Source organism: Cantharellus anzutake, assembly GCF_015039405.1.
Source record: "Cantharellus anzutake strain C23 chromosome Unknown EI90scaffold_2, whole genome shotgun sequence".
Taxonomy (NCBI): domain Eukaryota; kingdom Fungi; phylum Basidiomycota; class Agaricomycetes; order Cantharellales; family Hydnaceae; genus Cantharellus; species Cantharellus anzutake.
Genome location: NW_024066952.1, coordinates 79,609 through 94,522, shown reverse-complemented (window position 1 = coordinate 94,522; position 14,914 = coordinate 79,609). Strand labels below are relative to the sequence as shown.

At 48.9% G+C, this 14,914-nt stretch overlaps 7 protein-coding genes across 7 annotated transcripts; 4 read left to right on the top strand and 3 right to left on the bottom strand.

Annotated features, from left to right (window-relative positions):
- Positions 1–167: 167 nt before the first annotated feature.
- EI90DRAFT_3115166 (uncharacterized protein) lies at positions 168–4,370 on the top strand (the record flags this gene model as incomplete). Its single annotated transcript, XM_039062749.1, has 18 exons — positions 168–240; positions 311–397; positions 469–542; positions 604–706; positions 764–1,017; positions 1,079–1,352; positions 1,410–1,852; positions 1,911–2,028; positions 2,070–2,135; positions 2,187–2,392; positions 2,445–2,656; positions 2,709–2,853; positions 2,906–3,043; positions 3,115–3,211; positions 3,266–3,510; positions 3,562–3,824; positions 3,898–3,964; positions 4,023–4,370. 18 exons carry the CDS (start codon positions 168–170, stop codon positions 4,368–4,370), a joined length of 3,213 nt encoding a protein of 1,070 aa, XP_038923026.1.
- A 1,039-nt stretch (positions 4,371–5,409) lies between these two features.
- Positions 5,410–7,626, bottom strand: EI90DRAFT_3149708 (uncharacterized protein; the record flags this gene model as incomplete). The annotated part of the gene is made up of 8 exons (XM_039065609.1): positions 5,410–5,685; positions 5,749–5,798; positions 5,853–5,970; positions 6,027–6,157; positions 6,238–6,326; positions 6,386–6,531; positions 6,599–7,461; positions 7,554–7,626. The coding sequence occupies 8 exons, from the start codon at positions 7,624–7,626 to the stop codon at positions 5,410–5,412; spliced, it is 1,746 nt and encodes a 581-aa protein (XP_038923025.1).
- A 29-nt stretch (positions 7,627–7,655) lies between these two features.
- EI90DRAFT_3149707 (replication factor A protein 3) lies at positions 7,656–8,457 on the top strand. The gene is made up of 4 exons (XM_039065608.1): positions 7,656–7,837; positions 7,892–7,957; positions 8,015–8,114; positions 8,170–8,457. The coding sequence occupies exons 1-4, from the start codon at positions 7,751–7,753 to the stop codon at positions 8,247–8,249; spliced, it is 333 nt and encodes a 110-aa protein (XP_038923024.1). The 5' UTR covers positions 7,656–7,750; the 3' UTR covers positions 8,250–8,457.
- A 73-nt stretch (positions 8,458–8,530) lies between these two features.
- EI90DRAFT_3149706 (uncharacterized protein) lies at positions 8,531–9,943 on the top strand (the record flags this gene model as incomplete). The annotated part of the gene is made up of 2 exons (XM_039065607.1): positions 8,531–9,052; positions 9,149–9,943. 2 exons carry the CDS (start codon positions 8,531–8,533, stop codon positions 9,941–9,943), a joined length of 1,317 nt encoding a protein of 438 aa, XP_038923023.1.
- Positions 9,944–10,143: 200 nt separating this feature from the next.
- Positions 10,144–11,623, bottom strand: EI90DRAFT_3143366 (peptidase M22 glycoprotease; the record flags this gene model as incomplete). The annotated part of the gene is made up of 8 exons (XM_039065012.1): positions 10,144–10,183; positions 10,239–10,337; positions 10,388–10,463; positions 10,524–10,798; positions 10,870–11,089; positions 11,158–11,177; positions 11,198–11,258; positions 11,329–11,623. The coding sequence occupies 8 exons, from the start codon at positions 11,621–11,623 to the stop codon at positions 10,144–10,146; spliced, it is 1,086 nt and encodes a 361-aa protein (XP_038923022.1).
- Positions 11,624–11,976: 353 nt separating this feature from the next.
- EI90DRAFT_3143365 (ARM repeat-containing protein) lies at positions 11,977–13,834 on the bottom strand (the record flags this gene model as incomplete). Its single annotated transcript, XM_039065011.1, has 5 exons — positions 11,977–12,027; positions 12,095–12,931; positions 12,990–13,310; positions 13,379–13,734; positions 13,795–13,834. The coding sequence occupies 5 exons, from the start codon at positions 13,832–13,834 to the stop codon at positions 11,977–11,979; spliced, it is 1,605 nt and encodes a 534-aa protein (XP_038923021.1).
- A 63-nt stretch (positions 13,835–13,897) lies between these two features.
- On the top strand, positions 13,898–14,756 carry EI90DRAFT_3029476 (uncharacterized protein; the record flags this gene model as incomplete). The annotated part of the gene is made up of 5 exons (XM_039058132.1): positions 13,898–13,971; positions 14,034–14,129; positions 14,195–14,222; positions 14,279–14,351; positions 14,406–14,756. Coding segments are annotated over exons 1-5 (248 nt in total), but the record flags the coding sequence as incomplete, so codon positions are not given.
- Between the last annotated feature and the right edge of the window lie 158 nt (positions 14,757–14,914).

The following is a 14,914-nucleotide window of genomic DNA, read 5'->3' as shown; positions in this document are numbered from 1 at the left end:
GCGCTAAGATCATGGATCACGTGCATTTCCACCAGTCAGACCAATCGAATTAAATCACTCAAAAAATAAGCGCCTGCCCATCCTGGCTGTCTCCCTCCGTTCAGGATACCACCGACGTAGCTGTGGCATCCTAACCTGAAGCGTCACATCTTACTGAAAGCGCTAGTATGACGACAGATGCGTATCCTCCAGAGCGATTGCAGGTTCTCATTTCCAACGTATCTTCGGAGGATGAACAAGGTTTGCTCCTTGATATGTGGGGGAGTTTAGGACGCGCTGATGTTGTTCATTTTCCTCCCTGCTGACTAAGTCGGATTGTCCGTAGTCTCTGACTCCCCGAAAAACTCATCACAATCAAGGCAGAATACGAGCGACATTCGTTGTGCCAAGGGCTTTGGTGAGTCGGTTCTTAGCCAGGACTTAGTAGATGTATATTCACGATCCTGTGTGGCTGTTATGTACCACTAGGGAGGGAAGTTTTCGTCGGGTGTGGAGATGGCTCGCTATTGCGATATGTCCTACGCAATGATGGCCCTAGCACTGTGAGAGCGCACACGCGAGGGCACTATCCTCTACGGGATAACTTTTGTATTGACTTTCCAGGGTGATGCATATATGCTAGCGTCTCGGCATCTAGTTCCAACTAAAAAGGCTGTTGAAGCTATCGAGATAGTTCCATTTATTGGGAAACTCCTTGTCCAGACCAGTATGCCACATCATTTGCTTTATACCACTAAATCATCTAATCGCCGGTATATATTAGGTGGCACATTACTCTTCTATTCGTTTCCGTCTTTGGAACTGTTGCCGCATATGGGCCCGTTGCGGGGCATTGTCTCCTTTTCTCTCGATCAGTCAGACACACGTCGGAACCAACAACCTCCCCAGAAGTCGAGCTCGTCATGGAACGCTACCACTGGAAGGAATGCGCATCAAGAATTTATAGCATTGAGCGTTCTGCGCGAAAAATCCCTGAATTCCTTTAACCTGGCGAGGGATCGAATTGTACCAGGTAGGGTATGTCATAGGGTTCAAGTTTAGACATGAATTATGCCTTATTTTTTGCCATCCAATTAAGGAGCTCCCGTTAGGGAGCCACACGGCCTTGAAGCGCTCAGATCTCTTTGTTTGTATCGCTGACTCGGAGCACTACGCAATTGTCGATCTTCAGCATGCGTCCTATGATAAAGTTTCTCAAACGCAGGGAATGTCTCCGCTGATTGAGGTTGTTTCGCCGGGGGAATTTATTTTCTGTATGTTAACCGGCGATACAACAACAGGACTATTCCTGGATGGTGGAGGCAATCCAACCAAGCCACCAGTCGAATGGCCAGCTTACCCATTGTCGATATGTGGGTTTATTCCTAAGCCTGCAATTTCGATAGTTAACTAAACGAGAATGTTCACAGGTGTTGATTCACCCTTCCTCTACGCGTTGCTTCCCAACCGTTCCATACACATCCATTCTCTCGAAACCCTCACTGTCGTTCGCATCCTCCCTCCACCACTGCATTCTTCGCAACTTTCTTCCATATCGCCATGCTCTCTATTCATCCCGTACAGTGATCGTGCCATCTTGCTCCAGAAGGTACCTTTTGCTTTGCTCCCGGCAGCCTCGCCACTGCCAAAAAACCCTCTTCGAACGCTTTCCACTCCTGAGACCAGAGAAGTATTGAAGGCAACTGTCGCCCTAGAGTCGAGGTGCTTGGTTTTTGGAAGAGATAATTTGATGGCTGCAGTTCCTTCGACTCTGTTTTCAAGAGCGGAGGCTTTGCTTGAGGAGTCAAGGATTGATGATTACGAGAAGCTTGTGAGAAGTTGTCTCGATGGGCTCGTCGGTGGTTCAGAGCTGGTAAGGAAGCGAATCCTAGCTTCATTATGGGAGACCAACAGTGACGCGTTCTTTCAAGGCCACAGACGTTGCATACATGTACGCTCGCTTGGCTCTGAAGTGCATTTCTGCGACTCTCTTCGATGACGCTGCAGATCATTTTCTCAAATCATCCCTTGATCCCCGAATACTGATACGTCTATTTCCGGACATCGGGGCACGATGATTGGGCCCACAGACAATGTTCTTATATTTAGAGGTGTTGCCGAACAGCTGAGTCCGTTTCAAACCATTGAGGATATAAGTTAGTTTTGCCTCCTTTTGGTTGGCATCGTAGGCGCTGACTGACGATCAGTTATGAACAATTTAGTCAAGAATTATTCCCCCATCAAACCTTCAGTGCGGAGTGCTCCCTCAACAAGCGAGCTGGATGCAGTTCTCAATGACAGTGCGCGAGTGATGCTACTGCGCTATCTGAGGCGGTTTAGAGAGGAAAGAATCAGTGAAAGGTTTGTCAGAGGCAGCTCACAGACAAGTGAAGATGAAAAAAAGTTGGACCGAGTAAGTTGTTTTGTCAATTCTAAATTTTTGCCCGTTTTAAGTGCTTCTGCAGATCGTCGATACCGTCCTCTTCAAACTTATTGCGACCAACGTCCCCATGGGCTTGTCCTCAGCAGAACTTAATGAGCTCATTGAGACTTCTTTCGATAATCTTGTCATTGACGAGATCGAGCCAATTCTAATTCACTATGGTCTTATTGCCATCCTGCTCGACTTCTACAAGAAAGCGAGGAATGAGCGCAAGTTGCTGCAGGTTTGGGCGCAGTAAGTGTTACTTCTGGTTGTCTACGGTTTTGATCCAACCTTGGTGCCGTAGCCTTGCCTCTGGAGAATGGAATGACCCTTCTGTTTATAATCCAAGAGGAGAAATTGTTCAGCTGCTGACAATTACAACAGATCTTTCGCTTATCAGCGAGTGGAGTACGTGGCTGGCAAAACACGATCCTTTAGCTGCTTTCTCCGTATGTTGTGTTGACCGCATCAGTGGCCACCCATTTAACGCGTCACCCGTAGCTACTTACGTCCCAACCACAAAGAACGAAAAGAGCTCTGAAGCTTGACGAGCATGCTATCCTACGCACATTCCGAGCAGCGAATCCCTTGCTTGCAGAACAGTACTTGGAATACCTGGTGCTTAACAGAGGTATTCAGGTCCGTCCACCGTTCCTTCCTTACGCCTCTAGCGCTGACTCGCTGCCGTGCGGCGATGGGCATCTGACCAGGACTCTGATTTCCACACTGAGCTGGCTGCTAAATACCTGGCCGGCGTTGTGTCCGCTTTCCACGACGAGAGCGTGGTGGGAGCGTTCAAGATTCTCAGTAAGTGACCACGAACCGTCTCATTGTAGATACCTTCTCATTTCTCCTTTGCAGCAAACGATTATGCTGAATTGGCGAGCCCGCGACCTCCGTTCTTACTCTATCTCGCGTCTGTGGATGTTCCCCCACCTCCTACACCTCCATCCTCATTCTCTACAGCGAAGACAACCAGGATCAAGCTTGTGCTGTTTCTGCAGGGCTCCGGAGCGTATGATGTGAGGATTATCCAGAAAGGAATAAACGATAACGCCAAGTTGAGAGACTTGTTGGCGATTGAAAGGGCTATTTTAGATGGAAAGGTCAGTGAACGGGATGTGGACTGCTAGTGCCTCAACTCATTCGATCATCAGATGGGGAATGACCGTTCTGCTCTTTCTCATCTTGTCTCCCTGAAAGATTTCGTGTCGGCAGAGACTTACTGCGTCCTCGAAGGTATTGTCATCCCGAGAAAGGTCGGGCTCGATATTGGAAGGGGCGAGGGCTTGCTTGCTTGGGCAGAGCTTCTCCCTGCTAGAAGCGAGAATAGTAAGGATGGCTCGAGGGTGGCTAGTCAAGCAGCACGGACGAAAGCACTGCTGCGGATACTTATGGAAATTTACACGAGAGGCGGGAGGTAAGTTACTTGACGAACCACAACTGGGTCATTCTGTTCATGCCTGCATACTCGCCTTCCCTTGCTCATCTAGGGACATGATCTCAAAGGAGACAGCTGACTTACTCAACTCACAAGCCGTGAATCTTGACGTCCTCGATGTAATGCTCTTCACATCCGTTTCCGTTCAGGACTAAACACCGGCCCACATTGTCTTAGGTGCTAACAAACGTACCGCCCTCCTGGCCACTTTCAACGATATCCGCTTTCCTTTCTCGGTCAACTAGGCGAACTCAGCACGAAGCCCACGATAAGATGATCATCAAGGGCCTTAGCTGGGGTCAAAATTTGCGGGTGACTGATCGTGCTTATACTCTCATTAGAGAACAAGGTGGTATGATCGAAGAAGCGAACCCCGAAGAAGACCTTAGCGAAAGTGGAGGCCCAGACGAGAAGGACGTATTGGTTGTCGGGAGCATGACTAGTGTGGGGAGGCTTGCAAAGAAAGAGGGTATTGACCTGGCTCGAGAGGACGTGCTCAGTTCTGAGGTATCGTCGACTGGCTGATCTTTGTGGGCCAAGTTTCGGATACTTCTCCACGACTCAGCACAGAAATATTCTCTGATATGTTCCGAAGTTACTACATGGTTGGCTTGTTTACGGTCTTATGCAATTTGCCTCATCAGATTATTTTAAAACAGGTCGCTCATTGTTGGAGTGCACAGTCCTCTGGATCAACGATAATGATCAAGTTACTTGCTCCCGGCGTCAATGATATCTGGAACCTTTCGATACGCGGGGTTCGAAAGTAGCTCTGAAGAGCAGACTAGCTGAAGATTTCTGTAACAATGGTGTGGTCATTGAAGAAAAATTAGGGAGATACATCACCAAGCCATGCCAGTCTCCTGGAATAATTCCGTTATCAGGGTGCGTCAGGATTGGGTCACTATAGGCTGGCGTGCCTTGCTAGCTTGCCACACACGGCGTGCTTACGAAACGTGAGATATGCACCGCGCGTGTAAGTCCGCTACGCTGTTAGGGATGGAAAATTGGTAGTGAACCGGTTAACGAGAAAAATGTAGATCTCTAAAATGAGGTTCTGAAGTCTGCACAGTACTGTCTATTAAAGACGGGATTAGCTGTGTGTTGATGCTGCTTACGTTTTCTCCCTACCGCCTAATTTTTCCCTATGTACCTGGGCATCTCAGCTGCTTTTGAATCTCAAAATGGCCAAGCACTCATTGACTTAATTCTCTTCATCAACTTGGTTGCCCGTAAATTACTGACTTAGGAGTTTGTTTTGCACAACTGATGTCAACTTGCACTGGTAGATGTGTTCTACATTATTGCATAATTTCCGCTACCCAGAAGTTTGTCCACAGGTAGCCTAGATTTTAGTTCAGTTACTGGAGTACAATAAGGCCAGTGAGGCCAGCCTGGCCAAGCTAATTGCGTACATCGCAGTCCACCAACAAACAAGGCCTCCGGCCTGATGATCACATACAGACTGACACTGCTGCGATCAAGTATAACATAATTTAGAGCCTGAGCGCTGTGAATAAATTCTATCGGAGCCGTGATTTAGGTCTCGTGTTGAACCCGGTGCTCATCCTACGGATGGAACGGTGCGTGCCATCTTCCTGTCGTGCCCTCGCCTTCGCTGCTGGTTTCCCGCTCGATCCTTCCTTGCCCGATCTCGTACCGTATTCCCGTCCAATTGGCGTCCCCCATCATGTCTCCTCCCGGTGCCTCTCCGTCCACTCCCTCGATTCATGCTTGCATTCAAACCGGATGCCGACCCTCCCAAATCCGTTTCCGTCACTGGCAATGAAATGTTGCCGGAAAATTCGTGCCGTTCCAGCATCTTCTCCTTTTGGCGAGGCTATCAAACAAAGGTCAGCTTGCACACATCATTCTTTCCTACATTCAGTTAAACAGGACCTACATTACGTTCGAGCATTATTCGCCACCCTTCTAGTTGCTCATCACTCCAGCCTGTTGGGCGTACAGGTGTTAGTGAAGGGGTCAATGAATGCAAGGTGCACGAACCCGTCTCGGCTTTGAGGCCTGCTCGTTCCTTGGATCGCCGTGTCTCACTATTTCGGTCAAAGACTTTTGGATCCTTTGTGTATGCTAACTCCAAAATAGTCTCTATCCTCTCTGCGGGCTTTGTGGGGGCCCCATATCAGTTAGTCGTTGTTGTGCCAAGAAAAAATCACGAACTGTAGGCGCGGCGCTAGGTCCATCTGTCTCACCATCCGTACCCTCCTCGGACCCATCCCCATCCGCGACAGTCAAACGTGACCGACGGATGTTCGTCGCTCCCGTCTCACTCTCACCGTCGCTCAGTTCTTCTTCAAAGGCAACAGTGCGCCCCTGCTTCTGGGGCTGGGTTGGGCACCCGCCTCTTCTAACTCAGCCTCAATCTGCTCACGGGCACGACGAAGGATGGCTGCCTTCAAATCGTACTTCTCCCTCGATGACGCTTGGGAATCTTCAATGGAAGCTCCAATATCGGGACGTCTGGACTCATAAAAGGGGAAGAATAGATGTGGAAAGCAAGAAAATCGCTTGAAACTCACTGTTTTCCGATCCTAAGCCGGGAAAAGTCCATAGGCACGCTGTCAAAAATATTTTTGCGAGAACCAAGTAGAGAGGCTTCTTCCCTCACGGTCGGGACGCTTTCCGAAGTTCTGAACGATGTTCCTAACTCCCGTCCTGGGAGTGCCTGAATTTGTCCAATCCGTCAGGCAGTTCGGATCCCTCAAGAAGTATCCCAACCAGCTTCTCAGCACCATCTGGGCCATAAAACGCTGGATGCGCAAGGCATTTCCTGACGAAAACAATGCTTTCGTCAGGAAGTATATCCAGCACTTGATATACGGCTGACTCGTCGACATTGAAAGTTGATATTCTGCCCTTCCCTTTACGTCACTCCGTGCGGCCGGCAGTGTAGCCGATGTCCGCAACCTTGGCTGCTGAGCAAGTGCGCTCAGCGGGGTGCCAGTGCCGGCAGTGCCTACCATGTTCCCTTTTCTCATTCGAAGAGCTGACACCACGTACTCAACACCACGTGTTAACGAGCTTTCAGTGGCACGTTGAGATATTTCATCCGACAAATTCCATACGGCTTCGTAATCTCCCAGCATAGGTCTATTGAAGAAGGGAATAAATTTGGAAGATGTACTGGGAGTGGAGGGGAGATCTAACACGGCATGGAGAAGCGCGAAGAGATAGCCCATGGAAATATTGGATCTTTTGTTGAGGTGATGCGTGAAGACGATATGTAGACAATCCAGGATTAATACCTTCGCGTTTATGGCATATGTGTCATTGGGTGAGCTCGATAGCAACGGTGCATCGTAACAGCGTGCCAAAGACGTGACAAGTTCTGTGTTCTGCGCAAAAACATCTATAATGCGCGATGGGACGGCCGAAAGAAGTGCGTAAAGGCAAAACGCGGTTTTGTACGCTGCATCTGTAGTGGCATTCAAGGATCCTTGGAACAAATGGTTAAAGGCCGAGATAATCTCAGACTCGATCTCCTTCACACGCGCAGGTTCCGAGAAAGAAACCCAAGCCAGCTTCTGAGCAATTTCTACTCCTATTGAAGGGTCAAACGAAGGGCCGATCGAGATAATGGCAACATTTTGAATCACTTCAAAAGAGATTTCTTCAGGACGGAAACCCAACAGCAGCTGCTGAAGCTTCCTGGATCCACTTTATCGCTCGGAAGCACATCGGGCAAACATTTAAGGATTTCCCTTGCTCGAGAGTGCAGATATTGGGTGACCAGATTGTGATCCTTCGTTTCGCGACTCATGATGAAGCTTGTGTAACACGTGATGTGGCGGGGAATTTAATTTAACGCGTCCTTCCTGCGCGTCTCTGCTGGTAACACCACCAAGTCTGCTATTTGGGTACCTATCATATACTAGGGTATTCGAATGGAGGGTTATGAGCCACGGATCAATAGTGCGATGATGGGGAAGTTCTTAGGGAAGACCGTGCGACTTCCCGGAAGAGTTATCAAAGTTAGTCATTGCCCAAGTAGCCGTAAGGTCGCCTTCTCAATGGTGGCATGACAGCATCAAGACGAACTTCTGAGGGTACAGGCAACTGACCTTGGTGAAGTCGAGGTCAAGCTTATCCGGGTGAGTTAATGCAAAATGATTCCTGTGCAATACTTACTTTCCTGGTGTTGCGCGTAGGATACAAAACTACCAGACACGTACGTCGAAGTCATCGGAACGGTTCTATCAGACACCACCATAAAGATGAAATTCATCTCGGACATGGGAGACAAAATCAGTACGTTAAGCATTAGCGTCAAGAATTCCATCCGCTGAGGTTCATTCCATTCTAGATATGGAAATGGTCAATGGCCTAATAGAAGCCTCGTTCCAGCATCCTCAAATCTTTCATGGGTCCAATTACAAACACTGATACTCCAGTCTATGGAAAATGCGTCCCCTTCCTCTGCCTCAGCTTCTACTTCGGCGATTTCAACCCACCCATACGACGTCCCAATTGGTATTTATTATATCTCTTAAATTTCTGATTCGAAGCCATGTACATAAGCTTAGCGCCGGGACGATGAATATGGATATGTATACATATCGCCAAACGGCAATATCCGTTTCCTGAGAATAATCACGAAAATTTGGTTCATCGTGCACCTGAATCGACTTTAATCAACGAGCCAGCCGGGGCACAAAGAAATAGGGATGTCTGCCCCAGACTCGATTCCTGTAGCTTCGGGAAGCGGGGTGATCAGCTTCCCAGCTCTCTGGGCGTACATAGTCCCGGCTCTGGATCATGTCATGCGTTCTCCTTCAGAGAATGGCGAGGCCCCTGCTCTAGACGTAAACTACTACATGGGCGTTTACACCATGATATATAATTTTGCTACCACCAGCCGTATCGAAAATACGCTCCGGTCTGCTAACTCAAATTCACTGATGTCCCACTTCGGCTTTGCATTTCCACCTGCCTCCGTTGATTTCGTTTCCTCAGCCGGAGAACTTGCTTTGCCGTCGCCATCTCAAGTGTCCAAGAGCTTGGGTGCTGAGCGTGCTGAACGAGTTAAATCAATGGTGGGATTCGAGCTCTATGTGCACCTTGAAGAGTATTTCCAAGATGTCGCGAAGGAAATTCGTTCCAAAATACCGAACGACGACTCCGAACTACTCGATTATTATCTCGAGGCTATTCCCGTTTTTCCGTGGCGTCGCTATCATAAACCGCCAGTTCGCCTACCTGAATCGACACTTCATCTCTCGAGCCACCGAGGAAGGGATGGGTTGGATATCGCTTCAGGAAATTGTGCTTAAATCCGAGAAAAGGATGGATTTAAAGAAGAAGAAGGAAATCGAGTTACTGGAAGACAAAAAGAGGAAGTTCTGAAGCATTGGGGCTTCAGTGGCGGATCCCCTGAACAGAAGAGGTTCGCAGAGTCCTGCGCGGAGGCACATAGTTCCTCGGACAAGATAATCCCTATCGCCTCTCTTGCTCATCGTTGCTGGCGATTGGAGGTCATTGAGCCCCTTTTGATTTCAAGCAAAACACCCGTTGAGACACCACCGACGACGACGACAGGATCGGTTCTAGATTACGCCTTCAGCCAACCTTCACCCAGTCACTCTGATGAGGTAGTTGCTCAACTCAAAGGCCTCACATTGAACGTTCCACGCTCCACTCAGTCCAGACCCAGTGTACCGAGTCACCTAACACCTAGGTTTGCCAAAAGGAGGACAAAACGAAAGAACACGAAAGGGAAAGGCAGAGTGACGGTAAAGACGGATAACGGCGCTGAAGATGATGACGCGAGTGACGATATTTCCCCCGGGCCATCCCCATCTACTCCCGCTAGTTCCACGCTCCAAGCACCAACATTATCCCGCTCCAGCAGCGCGTCCTTGCTTTGGAGTAGCGTTCCCCCATCGCCTTCCATATCGACAGACTCATCCAAGGATCGTCTGAACCGTATCGTTGGAGAGCTTATTCTTGTTCCTCCGCACAGTCCCGAGGGTGTCAGCGCACGTGAAAAGGCAATGACACTCTCCAAGTCGCTCAAGATATCTGGAATAGGTCCTGACAATGCCATTAGGAAGCGTCTCGACAAGTACCTAATGCGTTGATGTCCCGAGCACCACTTAAACAACCCCCCTTTTTTCTGTGGACGTTGTTGGACACAACTGCCCACAATATTTTATCTTATCCCGTAAAGACAACCTCACTAGATATTTTGTACTCGACTTGATTCACAGTACCGAATATTTCGCTTTACACCAAATGAGTCTGTGATATAATAGTCATGTCAGGAACCCCGGGCGAGGTTTCAGCTTCTCCAAGCGACGTGGACTTCATCCGTTCTGAATCTGTGTTGCTTCACAATAAATGGGTGGCAACCTGGAGGGAGAGCCGGTTACTTACCGTTGTGTGCAAATGGTCTCCTCAAGGGGAGTAGAATAACCCATCCTATAACTCAAAAGCCCCGCTTGAGCAATCATGATCCCATTATCAATGCAATATCTGCCGTCATCGATGAGTGGCATAAGAATATCGGGCTGATGGTGACTTGCCTTTCATCTGTTGCAAAAACCCGACCACCTCGCTCTTCCGCCATTATATTCATCATTTCCTGTAATCTGACGTTCGCTGCACCAAAAATAGTTATTCAATACAGCAGTAGCAAGCTGCATTAACCTAGACACCTACAACCAACACCCCCAACGATCAGAACTTCTTTGCTCCCAACGTGGGCCATTGCACGTTCCGTTATCTCCACAAGCATGGCAAACACAGTCTCCTGCAATGTGAGACAAAGGTCTGCAGATGTATAGGAATCCTCTGGAATGCCTTGACCATCGACAGACTCCGGGCCGGCGACGAAGCACTTGTCCTGGGTATATGCCTCAATCGATGTCAAAATACCAGAAAGCGTCACGTCCATTCCCTTAGTAGCATAGGGAAGCGGAAGAATCTTCCGGCCCCTTGCACGACAGTCAGTCAACCCGGCACTCATGACCAAAGCAACTCCTTGAACGCGAGAAAACACACACACTTTTTAGCTTCTTGCTCGATGTTGTATCCGGGACTTGGGTCATTAGACAAGCCAACGACACGAGCGAATCTATCTAGACAGTTTCCCACAGCAATATCGAGCGTTTCTCCGAATATACGGTATTTTTGACGAGAATAGGCAATGACTTGAGTGTTACCGCCGCTCACGTACAAAACGACCGGATTTTGAGCATGTGTAATGGTCCGAGCGATCTCGATATCTGGACCGAGGGAAAAGCTCTTTTTTTCAAGTTACATCCCAAATTAGCAGGGCAACAAGGCAACGCACGTCCAACGCAGTGGTTCACCCTACGAGAGGCTTATTGTACATGAGAGCCAAGGTCCTTGCTACCAGCGCTACAGATTGTAGGGGCGCACCCATCCCCGGACCTAGTCGAACGGAACCACACCCCATTAGCAGAGTGAAACAGCAAGAGAAATGTGTCCGCGCCCCATGTACCCTTTGTAAAGCAAATGCAATCCAGATCGCCCATCCTCACTCCAGCTTTCTCAACGGAATCTTTGATAACTGTTGTAGCCCATTCCCGGTGATGAACAGCGGTGTCTCTGGGTAAGAAACCTTCCCCCGGTGGCGTAATGTAAGTATGTCGGACGTTGCTTAAGATGTTTGTCGTTCCGTCTGGCAAATGCTGTACGATCCCAGAACCAAGCTTATTTGCACTCCCTTCAAGACCTAATGCCAGCAGGGGCTTCTGAGGTGGTTTAAGGGGATCGGGACGCTTGGTGCGCGCCATCACATGGCCAACAAACGCACCCCAATTCATTCATTATTTTGAGCGATTCGATCGACCGACGATCGCGGGTCGGCATGTGCATGGAATATTATTGCAGATGTAGCTCGTACCTACGCCATCCTTTGGACGGCTATGCTCTGTAGCAACATGAAAAAAGATATGAGGAATGATAGACAAGGTGTGTGACGGAGCGATAACAAAAGGCAATATGATTAGCAGATGAACTGTACTGATCTTGGGCCAGTAATATTTCCAACTGCAAGGGTAACGGGAACGAGGGACAAGTGACAACAAATGATTACCTGCAACCAAGGAAGAATAGAAACAGACACGAAGAACGTGCCAAAGTTTATCTAACGCCCAAACGAGAAACCTCCCTGAGGAGCTAAAACACCAGTGTGGAACTATTTCAAAGGAAGGTTACTCATTCCAGCACACGGAACTGGGAGACAGTTAGCGAGGGAAACTTACAGCAAAAGACCCAGACTCGTCGACTTGAGGGACGCTAGCGCCGATGTTCTCTTCGTCATCGTCATCAGGGAAGTATTTGTCCATGATGTAAAACGCCTTTTTGTAGATATCTAGGTTGTCATGGTGCTGCAGATGGTGGATTGTGATCATTCCACCAGCCTCTTCAACGTAATTAGCGTATTGGTTCACGGCGCCTGGCCCAGCTGCATCCTTGTCCAGATCGCCGACCTTGAGGATGTTGTCGAGCCCGTCGAGCGCGACTTGGATAATTTTATTGTCCATCGTGTTCAGCAGGTCACACAATGGCTTGATACATCCCTGCGCCACAAGATAACGAATTTGGGCAGGCTCGAGAAGACCGCCGGAAGTGGCGTTTGAAATGGCCCAGCACGCTTCTTTTTTGGTCTTAAAGTCGGCATTTTGAAGGATGTTGATGAGAGGCGGGATGACATTAGCGTCAATAACTGCCTGAATCTGCTGAGGAGAGCCTGCAGTGATGTTGGAGATAGTCCAACAGGCTTCCTTGCGAATGGGGTCCTTCGGAGAAGAGAGGAGCGATAGGAGCGCCGGGAGTGCGCCGGATGCTATGACGACTTGCGTCTGCAAATCATCCCCGGTGACAATATTCCCAACTGATCGCAGCGCCGGGGTCTGGACAGATGTGGAATGGTGAAGTAACAGATCCACCAGGCGACGACATACGCCGGATTCGATAACGGCTTGGATCTTGTCGTTTGAGCCGTCAGAAAGATAGGATATAGCCCAGCACGCGTCAATCAGAACTTCATCGTCCAGCGAATAGATGAGCTTGGTGAGAACGCTCAAAGCGGGGGAAATCTGAATGTCGCCTGAGTGAGCGACGAATTCATCGAAAACAAATGGGAGCAAAACTCACCAGTTCCCAAGCGGGTTGAGGGTTCTTTCCCCGACAGAAGTTGCTCAGAGTCCAGGTCGCGTTTCGAAGCATGCTCAACTTGGGGTTCTCGCTGAGCAGGTTCAACAACGGCCGAAGAGCTCCAGCCTGAAGAACCTGATCGCGGCATTTTGGACTGTCTCCGGCAATGTTACCCAAAGCCCAGACAGCTTGCTCACGCACGTCCATGACATTGGATGACAGGAGGTTGATAAATTCCGGAATGGCGCCCGCATCAATCACGAACTGTGTGTGCTCAGCAGTTCCCGATGCAATATTTGTGAGTGCCCAAGCTGCCTCAAACTAGAGAACAAGTCAGTTTAAAAAAAAAAGATTGTTCCCAAGCTGCCCCAGAATCCCAATATGCTTACCTGAAGCATTGATTGCTTTGAGCTAAGAAACCTGACGAAAAATGGGATCACACCGCATTCGATGACTCGTTCGATTGGAGGGTTTTTCTCTTTAGAGAGGAGCTTTCGAAATCTGGTGGTGGCGTCCAGCTGGAGCTCAGGTGAATCGGACATGACGCCGCTAACCATCTCAGCGGCAGTCTTAGGGTCCCAACCAGCGCCAGCCACGTCTTCATCATCTGAATCGACGCCAGCAACATCCAAGTTGCGGCGTTTCGCGATGTTCTCCTCGCGTTTTGTTCTCCGAATTTCTACCTGCTGTTCTTCGCGACGACGACGAAGTTCATCTGGTTTAGCTAAACCCTTGTTCTTGTAAGCTATGTGGGAGAGTGGTCAGTGGACAGATCCACGATCGAAACACTGGGAATAAGACTGACTTGCGCGACGATGGTCAGGAATCGAACTGCGAGCGTCCATTGGAAGTGTGGTTGTAAAGTTGTTAGTGGCAAGAAAGAGATAATAAACTGCGCTGTTCACGTCCTTCGGTCGTTCCCGAAGCGACTTGCAACCCAACGTCTAGTGATCGGCCATGGCCTCGCCAATATATCCAATGGGTTGGTCCTATGAGATTCGTTCATTTTTTGAAGGGGAGAGTAGCTGAGAATCCACGTTGAAGAGCTGATCGACCGTTGTGTTGGATCAAAGGTATGGGTCATCACCCGGTTGAACAAAGAGTACACAGGTACCTTGCTAGGTTTTGATGACTTCATTAGTGCGTGAAGTGCTGCCCTTCAAGCCCAGATGCATCGCTCGCCCTAACACGTTTATTTGAACTAGATCTGGTACTCGAGGATGTGGTGGAATTGTAAGCCATATCATCCCTTATTAGTCTATCGTTCCTGAAGCTCAGAGTTCTTACAGTGAACACTCTCAGCAAGGAGTAGTCAAAACAAAGCTTCATTCGACGTTGATAAATGGGAATAATATTTGCATGGTCCGTGTAGTATTCACTGCGTCCACCCCAGCGTCTCTGACGTTCTGGCCTTAGATCGTGCCAGGAAGTGATGGTCCTGAATCTCCCGAGTAGAACGACCGAGGTAATATCTATATGGAATATGCAACACAACTGTCATGCGATGAAGCCAGTACGTGTGCTCATTAAATCGAAGGCGTCACTTTTCCGACCACGTCGTTGTATGTCTCGTTGCCTTCTCCGAGGAAGTGAGGGGGGTCCCCCTCAGTCAGGTGGGAGCCCCGTCGAGCATGTCCATTTCCGATGATCTTTGTATATAGCCCACCAGCAGCATTCACAGGATATCTACACTCGGTGTAATATCAATCTTGACAGATTGAGTGAGAGTTATGGTAGAAAAATCCTCGGAATACATCTTTGACTACATCAAGGGGACTCCACAGTACAACGCAACTAAAGATTTTTCTCCCATTCCAAACTGAAGGATTGCCTGTTCGGCCAACGTCTTCCAAAATGACCTGCCCTCATTCACCGAAGACGTCATGACCCACACGATTGGACAACATACATGCATGCTAATGGTG

Excerpts from the sequence above, each read along its gene's own strand:
- EI90DRAFT_3149707 (XM_039065608.1), top strand. The coding sequence starts at position 7,751 with ATGGAGGGTTATGAGCCACGGATCAATAGTGCGATGATGGGGAAGTTC. Across the intron at positions 7,838-7,891 it reads TTCCCGGAAGAGTTATCAAA|CATCAAGACGAACTTCTGAG; the intron begins GTTAGTCATTGC and ends GTGGCATGACAG. Across the intron at positions 8,115-8,169 it reads GGACATGGGAGACAAAATCA|ATATGGAAATGGTCAATGGC; the intron begins GTACGTTAAGCA and ends ATTCCATTCTAG.